The 22,612-nt window shown below is 47.6% G+C and overlaps 1 protein-coding gene across 1 annotated transcript in view; it reads right to left on the reverse strand.

Moving 5' to 3' along the window:
- The window catches only part of TRAM2 (translocation associated membrane protein 2), a 33,273-nt gene extending 23,890 nt beyond the window's left edge, over nt 1-9,383 (reverse strand). The window contains exon 1 of the mRNA XM_083178759.1: nt 9,189-9,383. Coding sequence (XP_083034885.1) covers nt 9,189-9,305 — 117 coding nt within the window. The 5' untranslated portion in view covers nt 9,306-9,383. The remainder of the gene's footprint in view (nt 1-9,188) is intronic.
- Between the last annotated feature and the right edge of the window lie 13,229 nt (nt 9,384-22,612).

Genomic DNA, 22,612 nt, shown 5'->3' on the forward strand with positions numbered 1-22,612 from the left:
ACCCAAATCTAACTCTCTCTGCACATGTTACATCTGCCCCACCTGCAGCGCATATGGTTTTGCCCATTTTGAGAACAAATTTGTACTGCGATCAGATCTGAATAAGGACCATGGTAGAGATTGTGTATACGTGCATTTTACACTGTGACCAAACTTAAGAGGCACTAAAGTAACATAACCGCAACACTGGCCGGGCATGCTGGCATGTGTAGTATCCCAGCAGCTGGGCGAGCCACAGGCTGCGTACCCCCAATATCAAATACTTCTCCACATTACAAAAAATAATAATATAATAATAAGCAGAAAAAACCCCACTATGCATCCAAAAGTTTTGCTTGTAACTTGAACGGTGGGGCAGATGTACTATGCCCTGTGAAGTGATAAAGAGGAAGGCGATAACGCACCAGCCGGTCAGCTCCTAACTGTCAACACACAGACTTAATTTGAAAAATGACAGTTGGTGGCTGCCCAGTGCATTATCACCTTCCACTCTATCACTGTACCAGGCTTAATACATATGCGCCAGTGTCACCAAACGTTAGGGGATTCCGAATCACGCGGCGATGAATGAAACCAGCGTGTGGCCCTTGTTTCAGGTCTTATCTAATACTTTAACCAGCAGCTACCAAGTCGGAAAGAACGGTTTCACTTCAACATTCATAGAAAGCTGGAGACCCGGGTGATATTTAATAAAGTTTTTTTATTTTTGTACTGCAACCCTCTCCCCCCTCTCTCCATTCAGATTTGGAAACGTGGCACATTGCAACAAGCAAGGAGGGGGGTTTAGGAAAACGAAGAAAATAACAAAAATTAAATGTGAAGCCGGCCATTTAGGGATACGTGGGTCAGTAGTGAAGCCGATTTCCCCCAGACCCAGGTGTACAAGGGGAGAGTTGTCCTGAACACTGCAGTCAGTGAGGAAGCAGGGCCGGGAATGAGCGCTGGATAAATAACCCCTCTCAGGAAAGGCGCATTCCAGGCATATTTTGGCACAGAAGAGAGTTTGCCTTCTACTTCCTGCAGGGAGAGAAGGGAACCAGGAACAACCCCCCCCCCCTCTCTCAGCCACCGCATACACGTTTAATGCGATGAAGATGATGAGAAAGCCCCTTTTGTCTAGCCGAACACCGCCACCCACCCCCCTGCCGCGCGAATCCCTTCGCTAGCATACGAGGGGATGTGCACACTCACCATCAAATTAGTTTTCTGATGTTTGTAACGAAAGGTCGCCCTGGACTGGCTTTTAGTTTACACACTGTCCTCTGAATTCCGGGCACGTGTTCCACTAATCGTGGTCAATCTCGACATTGTCGATCCTCTATATCATAATTACAATCATACCTAGAGAAAGCTAATTAAATTAGGTGTATGTTATTAAACATACAAACTCCACATAGATAGGATCCTCGTGGGACTCGACCCCATGATTTGAATAAGCAATACTAACCACCGTACCACTGTGTACTGACACCACGCCCCAAGTCATTTCCACCGCAAGGATTTCGGGTTACAAGACCACGTCACCCAAGAAAGGATTCAGGACCATCAGAACCCTAAGCCACGGGCGTAGTTATTAATACATGTGTTACCAAACCAATTTTTTTTTTTTTTTTTTAAACGCTTCTTTGCCTGGGGTCAGGGGAACCTTATTAAATTTTACAGACAGTGAGTAACAAACACTTGGCAACCATGAACGCAAGAACGGTTTACCTGGCAGTTACCTTTCCCAGACAGCGCTTATTTGGCCGTGGAAATGATTAATTTGGCTCCCTGGATGCGTACGTCCCCCCATCATGTGCCACCAGCTTGCAGGGACACAAGCAGGCTGTACAATTCCAGAAGTTATATATATAGGGCAGTACGGACGTGTAATGGTTAGCATTACTGCCTCACAGCACTGAGGTCATGGGTTCCATCCCCACCATGTGTTATATATGCGGGGCAGTACGGATGGTGTAATGGTTAGCATTACTGCCTCACAGCACTGAGGTCATGGGTTCCATCCCCACCATGTGTTATATATGCGGGGCAGTACGGATGGTGTAATGGTTATAGTATTACTGCCTCACAGCACTGAGGTCATGGGTTCTATCCCCACCATGTGTTATATATACACGGAGCAGTACGGATGGTGTAATGGTTATAGCATTACTGCCTCACAGCGCTGAGGTCATGGGTTCTATCCCCACCATGTGTTATATATACGGGGCAGTACGGATGGTGTAATGGTTATAGCATTACTGCCTCACAGCACTGAGGTCATGGGTTCTATCCCCACCATGTGTTATATATACGGGGCAGTACGGATGGTGTAATGGTAACATTACTGCCTCACAGCACTGAGGTCATGGGTTCTATCCCCACCATGTGTTATATATACGGGGCAGTACGGATGTTGTAATGGTTAGCATTACTACCTCACAGCGCTGAGGTCATGGGTTCCATCCCCACCATGTGTTATATATACGGGGCAGTACGGACGGTGTAATGGTTACATTACTGCCTCACAGCACTGAGGTCATGGGTTCTATCCCCACCATGTGTTATATATACGGGGCAGTACGGACGGTGTAATGGTTAGCATTACTGCCTCACAGCGCTGAGGTCATGGGTTCTATCCCCACCATGTGTTATATATACAGGGCAGTACGGACGTGTAATGGTTAGCATTACTGCCTCACAGCACTGAGGTCATGGGTTCTATCCCCACCATGTGTTATATATACGGGGCAGCACGGACGGTGTAATGGTTAGCATTACTGCCTCACATCGCTGAGGTCATGGGTTCTATCCCCACCATGTGTTATATATACGGGGCAGTACGGATGGTGTAATGGTTACATTACTGCCTCACAGTGCTGAGGTCATGGGTTCCATCCCCACCATGTGTTATATATACGGGGCAGCACGGACGGTGTAATGGTTACATTACTGCCTCACAGCACTGAGGTCATAAGTTCTATCCCCACCATGGCCATGTGCGGAGTTTGTATATTCTCCCCGTGCTTGTGTGGGTTTCCTCCGGGTACTCCGGTTTTTTCCCACAATCCAAAAAATATACTGGTAGGTTATTTGGCTCCTAACAAAATTAACCCTAGAATGTCTGTGTGTGCGTGTACATGTGGTAGGGAACATAGATTGTAAGCTCCACTGGGGCAGGGACTGATGTGAATGTTCAAATATTCTCTGTAAAGCGTATGCACTTTATCATTAACGATGAGAGCTCCCGCGGTTTGTCAAGGGAAATCATGAGCGGCATTGTATCATTTGCAGCAACGCATAGTGAGCACCCATTTAAAGACACAAATGGCTTTGTAAAGATAAGGAAAAAGCTCCGCACAGTCCTGTATCCGATGCCTCAACGGTGATCGCAGACAGTCCGATAAAAAGAAATGACGAAGCTAAAAAAAAACAAATATGCATTCACTGATATCACCTCCATACACATAACGTCACATCGCAGGTTACATTCTGTGACCAAACATTTGCAGCACAGAAATATACCGTCTCTGGAATCCTCGCATTGGACCACGTCTTGCGTTCCCCATTGTTAGTTTCCACAGCCACAGAGAGCATACAAACCATCACACAGGAGCCACCACGTCAGCTAGAGGTAACACGCTGCGCACGCACTTCACGGTCCGTGTTGCAAAACAATCTAAAAAGGTGTCAAAGAAATGTCACCATCCTTGGTGCCGGTCCACAATTGTGAGTTCTGTGCAAGCGCAGCACCAAGTAATCGATGTTTTCAAACCAACAGATTAAAAACCGTTGAGGGCCCGCACTACACTAATATAAACCCGCAAAAGAAAAGAAAAAAAAAAAAAGGGAGAAGCTACTTGTGTGAGTGACCATTACATGACATACATTGTACCATAGGGCCGCCCTGTTTGTTTACCAGCTCTGACCTCCTGATAATCTCTGCTTCTGGAGAAAATGAAGCAACGCATGTGTTGCTGGTGAAAAGGCACGTTCCAACAGAGTCATTACCCAGAATCCTTTGCTGCAGCTGGACCATTTTTGGCCCCGATGTTATGTTTTCTCAGCAGAATGACTACCGTGCTCATCGTTTGTCTGGGGTAATGGAGATAATTACAAAATAAACTACTGCTGTGTTTTATTGGGACAAGCATGGTCTTTTTTAAAGATAAAAATAGATATAGTTATATAACATGTATCTGATTGCTTTCTAAATCAATAGTTTGACAGTCTGCGCATTCTACGTTTCCATGTACATTTCCCATTTCGGAGACACAGATTTACTGAATACAGTAGTCGCCGTTAAAACTATTTATCCCATTTAAAACAAAGGTAACGGTGGACAACGCAAAACTAAACACAGACTCTGGCGCTCAATAAAACCCACACACAAAATTGTCTGTAATAATCAATATGACGGTGGATTCGGCAACAGTTAGGTGAAACAGTCATAAGAACAGCCTGCTGAAGCTTCCTGGAGTAGGGGGAAGGAGGGGGGATTCCCAGACATGGCATGAAACCGAACCATCAGTTAATATACAAATGAGTTTATTATGAGCATGGTGTGGGTGGGGGCCGCGGTGTATAGTTGAGTTAGAGACGCGTCACATTTTTTACATAGGCACTTGTTTAAAGGATATCCGTTCTTGGGTCCAGGCGGCTAAACAAATTGACCGGAGGTACCCATATTCCTGATGGTTTATGCAAATTGGACGAGATGTAATAGTGTCCGAATTCAGTGGCAGTGCCAAATTCGGAATTTTTTTTTTTTTTTTAAAGAGGCAATCGTTTTACCTTGTAAATAATTGTCCCTTTAAAAAAAAAATGTTGGACAAGTATTGTCAATGGGTACAGTTTGAGCGGTATGGGCCCCATTTGACTCGGGAGAACCTGTGTACCACACACCTTGCAGTTGCACCCAATATATAAACACACGGTACTTGTTTCCTAGCAGGGCACCCAGATTTGTTACGTACGCGAACGTAGTGAAATCGCATCGCATGGTACGTTTTTGCCGTGCGATTCGATTTCACGCCCCCTGTCAGTCAAAACTCCAGAGGCGCCAAAACAGAAGCTGCACGTGACCAGCCCCGCGGGGGTTGGCGGAACGCGTCCTCCCGACTGTTTCATACCTCCACTATCCACGTCGGCGTGGAGTTGATTTTATATAGTGCGGCGAGCGCAGCGAGCCACTGAGCCCGAAGCGTGGTGAGCGGACGCGTAATACATGTAAAGTAATCCTCGTCCGCTCGCCACGCTTCGGGTTGGTGGCTGGCTGCACTCGCCACACTATATAAAGTCAACTCCACACCGACGTGGATAGTGGGGGTAGGAAAAGGTCGGAGGACGCGTTCCGCTGCGCTCGCCACGCTTCGGGGTGGCGTTGATACTGGGGGTGACGCTAAACAATGGCATAGGTGCTTACAATTGTAAGCACCCATCACATCTCATACTATGCACCCATCAAATTTCATCGCATGGGTGCTTGTACAATGAAATAATCGCATTGCATCACATTTGATGCACTGAGATCGCATGCGATATTTCATTGTATAAGCACTCCTGTGCACTTTCCCATCACATCTCATGGCATGGGTGCTTGTACAATGAAATATCGCATCGGGTGCACTGAGATCGCATGCGATATTTCATTGTAGAAGCACTCCTGTGCACATCGCATCGCACACCACTATACACGCTGCGCAATGCAATTTCACTACGGAGAATAGCCCAGGAAACAAGTACCAAACACACCCCTAGTGACAGCCTACTTGTGAGCTTAGGGGCTGACTAAGAGGTGAACGTTAATAGTACCGCCTTCGATACCCGCATGAAATAATGGGGGCGATTCAGGTTCATTCACAAAGGACATCCGGGGCCTGATTCTGGTTCACTCGCAAATTATTTCTCTAAATTGACAAAACCATGTGCACTGCAGGTGGGGCAGATGTAACTTGTGCAGAGAGAATTATATTTGGGCAGGGTTTGTACTTCAAACTGATATCTATATTATAGTGTGAAAATAAAGCAGCCAGTATTTACTCTGAACAGAAACAAAATACCTCACCCAAATCTAACTCTCTCTGCACATGTTACATCTGCCCCACCTGCAGTGCAGCATGGTTTTGTCCATTAGCAAACCAAACGTGCTTAGTGGATGAACTCGAATCAGGCCCAATTTTTTTTAGGCCTCCAGTAAAAAGGCTTTTCCCATGGTCGACCTATTTCATGTGTCAACTTCAAGCACCTGTAGATCTTTAGTGGTCGACCTGGAGACCCTATCCCCCTGGAAGCTGTCTTGTAGGGCTCCTACTGTCACAGCACTCAACCTGACTCATAAGACCAGGCACCAGGCAACATAAGACACCAGCGGAACAACCATGTATATCCGAGAACCTAGACGTTATTCCCATCTGGTGTGAGACTACAAATCCCTGCACGCAGGCCATGCTGGCACTTATAGTCTCACATGAGACAGAGACACCGGATGACTATCTCCACCCTATGCGCTGCGATAGCCTTGCTGTGCCTGAAATGACAGCTGGCGCTGCGTATAAGCCCCAGTGTCTGGCCTGGGGTTGTATAGGGACACCAAGACAGCCAGCAGCAGACACAGACACCCACTAGCAGACATCAGGCTGCCTGTAACTGCTGCTCTCACTGTAACAGCCACTGGCACAGGCAGCAGGACACAGGGCAAATAAAAGGATTTAATGTGTTTTACAGGCCGAGGAAAGGGAGGGACAGGTCATTTACTACATGATAAGCAAAACACTGTCTCTCAGCAATAGTATACCGTATAGTAACTAATCACTATACCACGGAAAGGGGGCGATGTGCAATCGTGGCGCAGTCAGTTCAATGGTCAGCTGTGTGTGTGATGCAATTATAGTACAGTCAGTCTTGGGGTCAGGCAGGAGGGGTAGATGCGATTATAGTACAGTCAGTCCTGGGGTCAGGCAGGAGGGGTAGATGCAATTACAGTATAGTCAGTCCTCTGGTCAGGCAGGAGGGGTAGATGCAATTACAGTACAGTCAGTCCTGGGGTCAGAAGGGAGGGGTAGATGCGATTATAGTACAGTCAATCCATGGGGTCAGACAGGAGGGGTAGATGCAATAATAGTAAGTCAGTCCTCTGGTCAGGCAGGAGGGGTAGATGCAATTACAGTACAGTCAGTCCTGGGGTCAGACAGGATGGGTAGATGCTATTATATTACAGTCAGTCCTGGGGTCAGACAGGAGGGGTAGATGCAATTATAGTACAGTCAGTCCTGGGGTCAGACAGGATGGGTAGATGCTATTATATTACAGTCAGTCCTGGGGTCAGACAGGAGGGGTAGATGCTATTATATTACAGTCAGTCCTGGGGTCAGACAGGAGGGGTAGATGCTATTATATTACAGTCAGTCCTGGGGTCAGACAGGAGGGGTAGATGCAATTACAGTACAGTCAGTCCTGGGGTCAGAAGGGAGGGGTAGATGCGATTATAGTACAGTCAATCCATGGGGTCAGACAGGAGGGGTAGATGCAATAATAGTAAGTCAGTCCTCTGGTCAGGCAGGAGGGGTAGATGCAATTACAGTACAGTCAGTCCTGGGGTCAGACAGGATGGGTAGATGCTATTATATTACAGTCAGTCCTGGGGTCAGACAGGAGGGGTAGATGCAATTATAGTACAGTCAGTCCTGGGGTCAGACAGGAGGGGTAGATGCTATTATAGTACAGTCAGTCCTGGGGTCAGGCAGGAGGGGTAGATGCGATTATAGTAGTCAGTCCTGGGGTCAGACAGGAAGGGTAGATGCAATTATAGTACAGTCAGTCCTGGGGTCAGACAGGAGGGGTAGATGCAATTATAGTACAGTCAGTCCTGGGGTCAGAAGGGAGGGGTAGATGCGATTATAGTACAGTCAGTCCTGGGGTCAGACAGGAAGGGTAGATGCGATTATAGTACAGTCAGTCCTGGGGTCAGGCAGGAAGGGTAGATGCTATTATAGTACAGTCAGTCCTGGGGTCAGACAGGAGGGGTAGATGCTATTATATTACAGTCAGTCCTGGGGTCAGACAGGAAGGGTAGATGCGATTATAGTACAGTCAGTCCTGGGGTCAGGCAGGAGGGGTAGATGCTATTATTGCACAGTCAGTCCTGGGGTCAGGCAGGAAGGGTAGATGCAAGTAGAGCACAGTCAGTCCTGGGGTCAGGCAGGAGGGGTAGATGCTATTATTGCACAGTCAGTCCTGGGGTCAGACAGGAGGGGTAGATGCGATTATAGCACAGTCAGTCCTGGGGTCAAGCAGGAGGGGTAGATGCAATTATAGTACAGCCAGTCCTGGGGTCAGGAAGGAAGGGGTAGATGCAATTAGAGCACAGTCAGTCCTGGGGTCAGGGAGGAAGGGGTAGATGCAATTAATGGGGGGGGTAAATACGTAGATATAGTATTCTGCATCAGTCCTAGGCTCAGGCAGATGGGGTAAATAGTATACATAGATAGGGCACTTAGTCCTAGGGGTAAAATTACTAAGACTTCATTCTAAAAATAAAAAAAGTGAAAACAGGTTATGTTGCCCATAACAGCCAATCAGAATCTGTCTATCATTTTCTAGGATGCAATAAATTAATAAATTATAGAATCTGATTGGTTGCCATGGGTAACATCACTTTATTTTTAGAAGCCTTACTAAATGTACCCCTAGTCTCAGGTAGTAGGGTGGGAAATACAGTGATAGGGGGGGTTATTAAACAGTCCTAGTCCCAGACAGAAGGGGGTAAGTGCACCACAGTGCAGTCAGTCCTAGTCCCAGACAGAAAGGGTTAAATGCACCCACAGGGCAGAAGGGGGTAAATGCACCCACAGGGCAGAAGGGGGTAAATGCACCCACAGGGCAGAAGGGGGTAAATGCACCCACAGGGCAGAAGGGGGTAAATGCACCCACAGGGCAGAAGGGGGTAAATGCACCCACAGGGCAGAAGGGGGTAAATGCACCCACAGGGCAGAAGGGGGTAAATGCACCCACAGGGCAGAAGGGGGTAAATGCACCCTCAGTCCTCAGGTCAGGGCAGGAAGCGGAACATCTGGGAAATGGACACATCAGCACTGCTCCTGGGAACATTAAGCACCCCCCATAAGGCTGAGCAGCCTCCCCCTGCAGAATGCAGCCCCCCCTCTCCCTATGCTGGGAATGCAGGGTGGGGGGCACCCAGAGCCTCCTACCTCAAACATCAGCCCGATGAGGACGCAGAGCACGAAGAAGAAGCCGATGTCTGCGTGGTTGTGGATGACAAACTCCTGGCTGAAGATGGGGTAACTTTTCCTCCTCCTGAAGGCCATCTCTGGTGTCCCTGCTCTCCCCCCTCCCTGCTTCCTCTGCTGCTGCCCTAAACTTCTCCTTCCCCAGCCAGCGGGGGCTTCTCCTCCTCTTCCTCCCCCCTCCCCAGCCAGGCCCCCTCCCCTCTTAACCCTGCCTGCCCCGGCCCTCTGCAGGGTGGATCTGCTGCACGGAGCACTCTGCTGCCGGGGCTGTTACATTGTATCTCCTCTATCACTTCCCGGCTCTGATACACTGTCCCACGGGTGGGAGTGACACGCAGGACCGTGCGGGGACAGGCTATGGCCGCAGGAACCTGGGAGGCAAATATACGAAAATAACTTGGTTTTAAAAAAACTTTTTTTGCACAAACAAAACCGCAGCTGAGGTTCCTCTGGGATCCGGATTATAATTTATTTATTTATTTATTTACAGTTTCTTATATAGCGCAGCAGATTCCGTTGTGCTTTACAATAGTAGACAGTGATAAGACAAACTGGGTAACAACAGACAGACTTGGAGGTAGGAGGGCCCTGCTGCAAGCTTACAATCTATAGTCTTATAATCGGCAGTAATAAGGTCGACAGCCACTAGGGCCACGTATGGCCGACATGCATTAGGTTGACAGTTACAAAAGCTCATCATGTCAATGATCGACACATATATGGTTGACACAAGGTTTCTATTTTTCTTCTTGAGACTTTACCTTCCACATGGACTACAATTGGGAACAGTAAAACCTGTGCCAGGTGCAGCTGCAGTGGAGCGTGGCGAGCGGACGCAGCGGGGCAGATTTATTAAGCTTGGAGAAGAGATAAACTGGAGATAAAGCGGAGAAAAGGTAAAAGGAGATAAAGCACAGCCAATCAACTCCCAACTGTCTTTTTCAAACACAGCTGATTGGCTGGTGCTTTATCTCCTTTTACCTTTTCTCCGCTTTATCTCCAGTTTATCTCTTCTCCAAGCTTAATAAATCTGCCCCGCAGTACGCTAATTGGGGTCACATGTGAGATGGAACCCAAATAGGCACACAAAAAAAAAAAAAAACAAGGCGTCAACCTTTTTTGTGTCGATCATTTTCACTGCATCAACCTATTGTCCGTCAACCTAATCTTGGCCAGTATATGGTTACTACGTCGACACTATGAAGCATTAGCAACAACAATGGAGATGTCGAGTCAAAAGGTCGACATGATTTTATTATTTTTTTTGGACGACTTGTGCCAACAGGCCGCATTTCATACCCTACCATCTGCCAGGGTGTGGAGGGAGAATATAATAGCATGCCAAGGGCAGCGAGGCACCGCGCCCGAAGCATGGCGAGCACAGAGAACCATGCACAGTACACTGATATGGTGTCCATGTCGACTTATGTCGAAATTCGAGACAATAAAGGTGAAAATCTCATGTCCACCTTTTAACTGTCGACATTTGTCGGCGTAACCCCTGTTGACATTTAGTGGTTGACCTAATGTATGTCGACTCTTTGACCCGATAGCCGATCTAATAATCCGCACCAACGTTCCGCTGAAGCTTCGCCCAATTCACTAAAATAAAAGACAGACTCCAAAATCTTGAGGTTCATCTGTGGCTGTGTTGGGGACATTTCCAGATATTACACTACAGAAAATATCACTTGTAAATAAAATCATCAATAATCAGTCGTCAATGGCAGAGTACCGTGGGCTGTCCGGGTGCCAGATGACTGCCCAACAGGGGGGATCCCAACTCACGGGGGCTATTCTCCCTCCTGGGGTTCCGCGACCCCTATAGTGGGAGAATAGAACCTTGTGGCGAGTGCAGTGAGCCCGCAAGGGGCTTCTTTGCGCTTGCCCACCTGTCGGAGCACCGGCAGTCGGAATTCTGACATCGGGACACTGACCATCTGGATCCCCCTTGTCGGACTGCCATACAACACCCAGGATGTCCACCTTATGGCTGACCCATCAATGTTTGCTAATAATGCTTTTCCCTACTGTATTGGGAGTCTTAATAAAGAGGACCCCCCCCCCACACACACACACACACGCAAGTTATTCTTAGCACTAGTACCACACACCTCCCAACTTTTTGTCCTCCTTAATCAGAACAAGCGTGCGGCGTAGCCTATGAAAAGGGGGAGTGGCCTCGCGGGATGACGCATTCTAAGGCCGCGCCCCCATTTTTCCCGCTGACAGCGCACAGCATCTATTCTCTTCAGGCCGGGGCGGGACACGGGAATGTCCCCAAATACCGGTACGTTCCCACGGTAAGCAGGACAGTTGGGAGGTATGGTACCATATCGGTTATCCCCATAATCTGATTTCTGCACCTTCTGTTTGAGTGGTGAGAGGTATTGAGTACTGATGGGTGTATGTAAGGGGGGGGGGGTAACCTGATTTGGGGGTGGCACAGGACCAGGACACAAAATACCATGCAGTGCACGAATAGGATCAAGGTTGCTATGGTGGACTGGTGGCTTATACAGTGATGAAATGACTATGGGTGCATATACAGGTACAGTGTAGTGATGTTGTCTCAGGCTGCTGCTGTGTCCTCACTGCTAATGCCGACCAGTACAGTGCTCGGATGAAGGGCACAGACTGGTGCAACAGGGCTGACATAGAAATTGTGAGGACCAATACAAGTGACACAGCCGGGGCCCCTCCTCTACCTATGGGTTTGGTTCGTTCGACAGTCTAAAAGGTCGACCATTATTGGTCAACAGGCAGGTTGAAAAGGTTGACATGCATTAGGTTGACATAGTTAAAAGGTTGACGCAGATAAAGTTCGGCGTGAATTTTTCATTTTTTGGGGGTGTCTGTGTTGACATATGTCGACATGGGCACCATATTAGTGTGCTGCATCCCCTCTCATGGCTCGCTGCACGATTCTCCCTCTAAGTCCACTGGGATGGTGAAGCATGAACAAGTCCTTTAAAAAAAAAAAATCATGGAAAACTCCATGTCAACCGTTTGCTTGTGTCGACCTTTTGACCTACAGACACCTCCTGCTGCATTCAAATTTCAGTTAGAGGAAAAGGCGCAGCTGCTTCCTTGCAGCTGTACAATTCCTCACACGCACAAATTAGGCCCTGTGAGTGCGTGTATCAGGCAGCAGTAACTCAATGCAGCGCAAACAGGCTCCTGCCAATGTTGGGTACAACAGTCAACTTGAACTTGTTTTTCACTGGGATATCTGTCTACACCGGTATGTATCATCAGACTGCTAGAGATTATGGTGAAGATTTTTTTGTCCACAAAATACTGTGTTTTATATACTACATATAAATTATATAATACAATATTTACGTTGATTATATATAATTTTTAAATAATATTTTTTTTTATTATAAGAATGTGTCTATTGAGTTTGAAAAAACTCAGGAGCCCGAGGTGTGCTCCCTACCACCAGTGCTGTGCCTAAACACGTGCAAAGGAGGCCGTGCGATCGAATGGGTCCGTCTCCTAGGAGACAGGGCCCCGTTTTTCCCCTAACCCCTCTCAACCATAAGGCCGAAGAGGGGAAAATAGGGAACGGTGGGTCCTCTTCGCCGAAGCTTAGAGAGACCCTCATTCCTCAACCCCCGAAAGGGTTAGGACGGTGGGTCCTCCGCACCCCATGGTTTGGAGAGACCCGCAGTGGACTTCCCTCCGCCTTGCGGCTCGGGGTCGTCCTCGGGGGGACCGAAGCTCTCCCCAAAAGGCGAGAGCTTTGGCACATTGGGGAAATGGAAGGCCCGAAAGGGTCGACCACACAACCCAAAAAAAGTGACAAAACTACAAAAAACAAGGAACGTGAAAAGTGACAAACGTGAGAGGGGGAAGAGAAATAAATAATAAAGGACCCTAGCCAGAAGGTGGGGGTGTGAAAAATTGTCCTACCCCATCCAAAAGGACGGGGTAAGGACGTGAAGCGCTACCTGAAGGGAAGTGCGCAGTGCAAGTGCCATACTAGTGCATGGTGATTTTGGGATCATCCGTGCATGTTCGGCACCCCCGAGTTTCCCCAGGGGCACAGTGCAGCCTCGGACTCCAAGCAACCGACCGATCAGCGTCCGACCAAGGTTTCTCTGTTCCCATCGTAGGGCATTTTCCAGCCCCTGGCAAATGTGTCTATTACTGTACTTGCTGGGCATGGTGGTGCTGCCGTCATCTGCACTGCAAATAATAACGAAAAAAGAAAAAAAATAGATATCTATTTCTGAAAATACATTTAAGTTGTGTTTTTTCAAAAAGTGTGTTTTTGGTACTTATGTATTAGCAGGGCGCCCATTACGTAGTTTGCGTAGTGGTGTATTGAGAATATCAATACACCACTATGCTAACTACGTAACTTACGCAAATTACGTAACTTACGTAGCTGGAGCTGTGCTAATACATAAAGGATCATATCCCCACTATCCACGTCATACCCTCAGTGTCCACCTGGGCGTGGAGTTAATTTTAGAAAGTGTGGCGAGCACCCCCTCGCGGGGCTCACTGCGCTCGCCACACTTTCTAAAAATTACATACCTCCCAACTTCTGTGTTGGGGAAATAGGGACGAGCGCCCGAAAAGGGGGCGGGGCATATGCAAATGAGGGTGTGGCTTATGCTAATTAGTCGCAACCTCATTTTCATACGAGAATAGAGGCTGTGCGCATGCGCACAGCGTCTATTCTATTAGATTGGGGGGTCTCCCAACTGCCACCCCCCGCAGCGGGACAATGCCTGCCGCGGGTGGGACAGCGGGACAGGACCCGAAAATCGGGACTGTCCCGCTGTAATCGTGACAGTTGGGAGGTATGAAAATAACTCCACGCCCACGTGGACACTGGGGGTATGACGTGGATAGTGGGGATAGGATTGTGTTAGTGGGTGTTGTGTGTGTGTGTAGTGTGTATTATACCTACCATCCACGATGCCCCGGCGCCTCCGGCACTCTGCTCCCCGCATCGTTGCCGCCATAATAACAGTCCACATGTGATGCTCCCCCAGCGGTGACTACGCTAATAGCGTACATTGCTGCACCGACGTATGTATGTTCCCCCTCCGCCCGGCCACCGCTGAATCCCCGCTGCCAGCCCCGACGCCCGTCCCGGGCGCAGTAAGTGAAGCTGAATCACCCCCCCCCCCTCCGCCGCTCGATCCCCACCGCCCGTCACCTATTAGCCGTTGTCAGCGTAGCGTAGCCAGGAGCCCGGCTAATACATAAGTTGATACATCGGGCAGCTTTTCATCCCCCCATAGAAACCTATGGGGGAGGCAGCCGGCGGCGGTGCACGGGGGATCGGAAATTCCAGCTGCAATCCCTCCTGATACATTCCAGTGATACTTAATATTTGCGGCTAACCCCTGAAAACATGATTTAGCTGCAAACATTGATTGATAAATCGGCCCCTAGATGACTTGGAGGGTTTATCACCTTCAGCAGCAGCAGCAGCATTTAACAGACTTCACGGGTTTCACTAATACAGAAAAGGACACACATTCATTCTAGGGTTGAATTTGTTGGAAGCCAATTAACCTACCAGTATATTTTTGGTTTGAAACCCACGCAAGTACAGGGAGAATATACAAACTCCACACAGTTAGGGACATGGTGGGATTTGAACCCATGAGCTCAGTGCTGTGAGGCAGTAATATAACCATTACACCGTCCGTACTGCCCTGAATATATAACACATGGTGGGGATAGAACCCATGACCTCAGCGCTGTGAGGCAGTAATGCTAACTATTACACCGTCCGTACTGCCCCGTATATATAACACATGGTGGGGATAGAACCCATGACCTCAGCGCTGTGAGGCAGTAATGTAACCATTACACCATCCGTACTGCCCCGTATATATAACACATGGTGGGAATAGAACCCATGACCTCAGCGCTGTGAGGCAGTAATGCTAACTATTACACTGTCCGTACTGCCCCGTATATATAACACATGGTGGGGATAGAACCCATGACCTCAGCGCTGTGAGGCAGTAATGCTAACCATTACACCATCCGTACTATCCCGTATATATAACACATGGTGGGGATAGAACCCATGACCTCAGTGCTGTGAGGCAGTAACGCTAACCATTACACCATCCGTACATATAACACATGGTGGGGATAGAACCCTTGACCTCAGTGCTGTGAGGCAGTAACGCTAACCATTACATGTCCGTACTGCCCCGTATATATAAAACATGGTGGGGATAGAACCCATGACCTCAGCGCTGTGAGGCAGTAATACTAACCATTACACTGTCCATACTGCCCCGTATATATAACACATGGTGGGAATAGAACCCATGACCTCAGCGCTGTGAGGCAGCAATGCCAACCATTACACCGTCCGTACTGCCCGTATATATAACACATGGTGGGGATAGAACCCATGACCTCAGCGCTGTGAGGCAGTAATACTAACCATTACACCGTCCGTACTGCCCCGTATATATAACACATGGTGGGAATAGAATCCATGACCTCAGCGCTGTGAGGCAGCAATGCTAACCATTACACCGTCCGTACTGCCCCGTATATATAACACATGGTGAGGATAGAACCCATGACCTCAGCGCTGTGAGGCAGTAATACTAACCATTACACCGTCCGTACTGCCCCGTATATATAACACATGGTGGGAAAAGAATCCATGACCTCAGCGCTGTGAGGCAGTAATGTAACCATTACACCGTTCGTACTGCCCCGTATATATAACACATGGTGGGGATAGAACCCATGACCTCAGTGCTGTGAGGCAGCAATGCTAACCATTACACTGTGAGTGGGGTTTTTGGGAAGTTTTGTGGATGCTCAGTTGCCCATAATCGCTCAACTACGGGAACCCAATAATAAAGCATAAATTAAAATGGGAAGAAATTGCACTGAACTATGGATTTGCTACTTATAATGGCAGCTAATGCTGAGCATAATAATATTAATACAAAAATAATAAGGAACCCTTTGGAAAAAAAACATCCTGGCAGATAATGGACCGGATGCAGTAAGCTTCAAAAGTGATAAAATGGAGAGTAATAAACAGCCAACCAATCAGCTCCTGCCTGACATTTTTCAGGTGTACGGGTGCACTAGGCCCCTCCCCCTACCGCCGCCTTGTCTTGCATCCAGACGCATATCTGGTCAATGTCTGGTTCTGACCTGTGCAGCGACCATCATGAATTACATGTAGAAGGATTAGACATGAAGGGGTTTATTTACAAAGATGGGAGTTGTATTGAAGATGGGATGTTGTCCTTAGCAACCAATCAGATTCTAGTTCTTATTTATTTAGCACCTTCTAGAACAGGGCTGGACAATAAGCGGCCCTCCAGGCTGATGATGAACTACACATCCCAGCATGCCTTGTCTTAGTTTTGCTATTTGGCCATGCTGAAACTTATTTAAGGCATGCTGGGATGTGTAGTTCATCAAACAGCTGGAAGGCCACTTATTGCCCATCCCTGTTTTAAAAGATAATAGATACGATCTGATTGGTTGCTATGGGAAACATCCCATCTTCAGCAGAACTCCCGTCTTAGCAGTGGCGTGCGGTGGGGTGAGGCAGGTGAGGCACAGCCTTTGATGTCATACTAGCGCATATGCTGGCGTTTTGAATTGATAAAGTATGAATAACTATATAAGAAACTGTAAATAAATAAATAAATAAAATAATATGTCAAAAATACAAATCATTTATAAAAAAAAAAATCTTATTTTTATTATTCGAATCATGTTTATAGTCAAAACTCTGGAGTAAAATGTCTATGGCAGGTGAGGCAGTGCCTCACCTGGCTACCTTTTCTGCACATCTCTTATCAAAACTCAGTGAATCCCCAGGTGTATACTGCTGCCCATGTGTATAATGCCGGCATGCACCCCAGGGCTCATATATCTGGCTCTGGTACTTGCCAGGGACTCTTCAGCCATTTACCTCACCGCACGTTCATGCGTCTTAGCAAATCTGCCCCATAGACTACAATCGTGAGATTAAGGAATGGTAGAAAATCTAAAACATCAAAATGAAACCAAAAATGTATTTAGGGTTGGATTGGCCTACCGGGGGACAGAGGAAACCCACAGTGGGCACCACTGCCTGAGGCTCCACCTGCACAGGATTGGGTTAATTGTGTACAGTGCATGGAAGTTATTAATCCAGTACATTATCATACATGCACTAGCCAACCAGTGTGGAAGCTGGCCACCCCCCCTCTGCAGACTGGCCACACCCCTTACACTCCCTTGCCCCTGGTGAGCCCTTCATTCTCCAGTCCGACACTGAATGTATTTGTATGATTTATAGAGGATTCTATGCAATGAATATGTAGTCTGTAAATACTGTATGAATCATTTCCTTCCTCCAGCTCACACCGACATCTATGGAAATATAAGTTCACAAGTGGTCACAGGATCAGCCCTGACAACGGTACATTAAGGCATAGCGCTATGTGCTGAAATGCTGAGACTGGAATGACGATTTCACTGTGTTCCTAAGTAACCGCCATGGGTACTCAGTAGCACGCCATACTTTTGTCTGTTTTATGAGGTCGAGTAACTTTACGTTGTACTGGTGACTTATTTCAGATAACAGTTGCTCCTGAGCTGCGGTCACGGCGTGGGCCAGTGAGGTGACCGGAGAAGTCACTTTACATACCTTCCAACTGTACCGAATTTGCCGGTACAGTACCGGTTTTTAACAGACTGTACAGGCAAATTAAGAATGTACCGAATGTACTGATTTATTTACTTTGGCCCGACTCCCCTGGCGTCCCTCCTCCTCCTGGCTCCGGTGCCACTGCAGTCTGCTTTCTGGCCTGCCACTGTGCGCCGCTCTCCCCTGGCCCAGCACCCGGCGTTCCCAAGAGCGCATTGGGGTCCTGTGCCAGCGTGCGCGTCATAACATCATGACATCGCGCGCCAGCACCGCGGACCCGGCACACTTGGGAAAGGACTGTCAGCGCTCTCCACATGCGCAGTGACGTCCTGGGTGGGAAGCTGCCTGAGGCGGGAGCAGCTTTGCGTGTGGTGCGGTGGCCAGGCAGCGCAGGGGGGGGATCACGGCGATGAGAGCGGAGCCCAGCAGTGCAGGAGCAGCACATCTTCAAGCACACTGCAGCAAGTGAAGTAAGGTACGGTGGCTGCATTTATTCAACTGTATAATAATTCATACCCTCCAACTTTGTGTACAGGGCTTCTGGCCACACCCCCTTTCCAGATTTGTACCGATTTCTACCCATTGGAAGTTGGAGGGTATGTATTTAGTGTGTCTGCTAGAGGGGCTGGGGTACAAGAAGAGGGTGTATATAGTCCTGGCCAATGGGATAAATAGCTATATTTAGGGATGGCCATCGAACATTGAGGATTCAAAACCATCGATGGTTTATGGCCAACACCCGCTCTGTGTTTCTCATTTTCCCACAACCCCATAAGGCGGCAGCAGCAGCTCCTACATGCACTGCTGCAGTGGTGGCACGCTGTCTCTCAGTGAGTATGGGGCATTGAGTCGACCCTATTTAGGTCGACATGCACTGGGTCGACCACTGAAGGTCAACAGAGCTTAGGTCGACATCTCGCCATGGTTCGGGTGCGGTGTCTCGCGGCGCTCGGCACACGATTCTATTCTCCCACCATGCCATAGTGGATGGTAGGGCATAAAATACCGCCCGTCGGCACATGTTGGCTCAAAAAAACCGATGTCGAACTTTTGAATGTTGATGTTCCCATTGTCGACCTTCCAACCCCATCTACCTTAGCCATGTCGACCTATTTCAGGTGTCAATCTTATGCTGGGTACACACCAGGACGACAGGGGTCCGATCCCATCAATCTAGATCCAATTCTGACCGATTGGATGTAGATTGTGTGGTGATTGGGCCCTTCTCTGTCCTGATCTGATCCGATTCCGATCAGATGCGCGGCCCCGCGGGTCGGTCGTTATTCAGATCCTACCTGCAGCAGGTAGGATCTGGAAATGACCATACACCCGGGTGCGGGTCGCCATCGGATCGGAACCTGCTCACGGGGCACATCGTGAGCGGGTTGTGCGCTCCGCGTGATCGTGAGCGGGTCGGACGAGACACTGACGACCCGCTCACAATGTGCATCGTGAGCGGGTCGACCTTCAATGGTCAACCCAATGCATGTCAACCTAGTGACCGTGTCCCCTTTCGGTGCGGACTGAAGACACCTCCTGACGAAGTCTTTGAATGACGAAACGCATTGGGCGTGGTCTCCTTCCAACATCGTTGTGCAGAACGTTCCTGGTCCGCCTAGACGCATTGACGGTGGTGACGAGACTCGGTCTCCTGTCTACTGCGGTCGCGGATTTCATATGTTTGGCAAGCTGATTGCTGTTAACTTACATGTATGTGAGCTTGATTTTATAGTAAAAGAACTTTCATTTTAATGCTCATTTGTTGCGCTATTTTCCTTTTCCTTGTATATCCCTGGGGAACATCTGAGCCGTGGTCAGGCTCTTAAGAAGAGAAATGTGTGTTTGGAAAATGGGCAAAACCATGTGCACTGCAGGTGGGGCAGATGTAACCTGTGCAAAGAGAGTTAAATTTGGGTGGGGTGTGCTGAAACTGAAATCTAAATTGCAGTGTAAAAATAATGCAGCCAGTATTTACCCTGCACAGAAACAAAATAACTCACCCAAATCTAACTCTCTCTATACATGTTACATCTGCCCCACCTGCAGTGCACATGGTTTTGCCCATTTTGAGAATAAATTTGTACTGAGCTCAGATCTGAATAAGGCCCTAAGTGTGACAGCCCATACGGAACCGTATGATAAGTATGTCCGCTTTTAGTCCCCCCCCCCTTTTTTTTGTATTTATCAGTCTTTGGGTGTGGCAACCCATTTATTTAACTGCTGATGGCACAGCGGCCCATCATACATGCACCTCTATTTTTGTTATCCTTTTTTTTGCCTGGCGACGTCCATGTCTGGTTCTGGCATAAGCTGCCGCCATGTCTGTGGACATTTGCAATGAAAGTACAGCGCAGTGGCAGCCAGCAGAAGGCGCCAGATAGTTCAGCAGTTGACTTCGGTGCACTTCAGAGCGCGGCCCAGGTTAGAGAAACCGCGTCTGGGAAGTACTGAACACCTCCATTTTGTGACAGTTAGTAGATGAAGCAAAAAAACCTTTTTGAATGTTGATCATATAGGGTTGAACTATTGACACTGTTGACCTATACATTGAAACCTCTAACAACCCTTTTACACAGCACCTCAGAGCCGGGTTACTGCATGGTCAACCCGGGTCGAGGTGCGTTGTTAAAGCACCAAACCTTATAACCCGGGTCAACAAACCCAGGAACTCAACTTGTGTTATTAGAAGTGTTAAACCTGGGTTAATGCGAAAGCGTTGGGTCCGACACAAAAATAGTGATGTAAAAGAGGTATTGGTGGGCCCTTTGTGAAGTCAAGAAGGTAATGTTTAAACTGCTCCTGAAGAAGACGTGGGTACACGTCGAAACGCGTTGATCCATCATCTGCTTCAGTTACCAACTATACCTGTCACCAGACCACCCGGACCGGCTTGAGAAACCTAAAGGATTCCACAGTCTCAGTTTGCTATATAAAGGCACACCTGGGTGTATCGACACCATTCACCCACAATATCCTGCATTCCTACTGATTTATTCCAGATCCGTAATGCTGGGCAATTCTCCGGGACCCGTCTAAACTTTCCTTGAAAATACAGGAGACAGAATATACAACCCTATATTTGGGAACTATCCATTCATATTGGTATACTGGACTGTTGTACTAATCCTAACCATTGGAGCAATATCCATTCAGACTGTTTTTAAACGCAAACCCCCCCCCCCTCTTTTTTTCATCATTTTTTTCTTTGACCAACTATGAGAATTCTCTATAGATAATGTTAAATTGTTTTTGATATTGTATAATAAATACTTTTTATTGATTAATTGTGTTAATTTTCACTCAGTCAAACCCAGCGCTGTATACTTCTCTCTTTTTTGCACAATGTTTGAACTGATGCCACAATTGGGTATTCTAGTCTTTCCCTGCAGGATTATACCTTATTCTTTAAGTTCTCCTCATCTCTGAAACAGGTATAAAGAGCCCTAGACATGTTATAAGGACTACAAGGCCTCATGGAGATGACTTCTATGCCTGTGCAGTAAAACAAAAAAAAATTGCTTGACTACATCTGTCAATCAACATTCTGTACCGTGTGACTCACAATCAGTTCCAGCCCATCAGTTGACAGCACTATAGATCTTTGCAACTGCTCCTATATGAACAATGGATTAAAATATCAAAGGATCACATTACTTACACACACCGAAATGAAATCTAGCAATACCAAAAACATTTCCTTAAATCTCCACCTTAATGTTATCAAGAACACAAGTCCACCTGGCACCCCTGTCCAAGAGTACTAGATCTGGGGGTGCCAGCATGAGAGCAGTGAATGTGCACTTCCCTCCAGCATGTAGAAATGATGGAATGCACAGTAGATAAGTGGCAGAACTCGTTTATTCCGATGTCTGACGCAAGTTATAATATAGATTGACACCGGGATGATAACCAAACCTAGATAAGTGTGGGTGGCTGGGAGTGAGAACTGACTGGCCATTGCTCATCCGGGCGAGCAGACGGGTTCCATTCACAGGTCCTGCTCCAGAAATCGGAGAAATGTTGCTTAAAATATGGAGAAGGAGGAGAGTGTAGTTTCCGCCACGTGAAACCAAAAGCGGTATTGAGCGGTCGGGACCACCGACAACCAAGAAACTTCTCTCTTCTAGAAATAAAACCCAAACAAGTAAAACCACAGTGATCTCTTCAAGCCATCAGTTTGTGTGATAGGTTGAACTCGATGGACTGACGTCTTTTTTCAGCCTTAATTTCTATGTTATGTAAGGTAGGACTTCAAACTTAAGCTCAGTGCTCAATGAGCCTGCTACCAAGGAAGGACGAGCAGATGGCTAAGTGCCCGTTGTTTTCAATCTGGGAATCCAGCCAAGTGGTTACAGCTGGGTTTTGCAGAACAATTTTGGTTACAGATAAGAGAAAATTTCAGTGGGTGCTCCTAGGAGGTTAGGTGGGTGCTCCAGGGAGGTTAGGGGGGTAGAGTCCTTGGCACTCAACATTGAGTTTTAAACTGCATCTGGACAGCAGAAGAACTGATAAGTTGGGTTTCCATGGCCAAGCAACAGCAAACTCCAAACATGAGCTGGACACTACATTGGGTTTTGGAGGAGATATAACACATCCTATGGAATGCAATCTCTCTTCTCCAACTGGAAGATGAATCTGGGTATAGGCCCCCATACACTATGCAACTTCTCCGAGGGGAGAAGTCGCATCCAATTCCCCCATGAGCCGCCTAGAAGCTTCCTGTGAG

The sequence above is a fragment of the Crinia signifera genome, chromosome 3 (genome assembly GCF_055691185.1).
Source record: "Crinia signifera chromosome 3, ASM5569118v1, whole genome shotgun sequence".
NCBI classification, from domain to species: domain Eukaryota; kingdom Metazoa; phylum Chordata; class Amphibia; order Anura; family Myobatrachidae; genus Crinia; species Crinia signifera.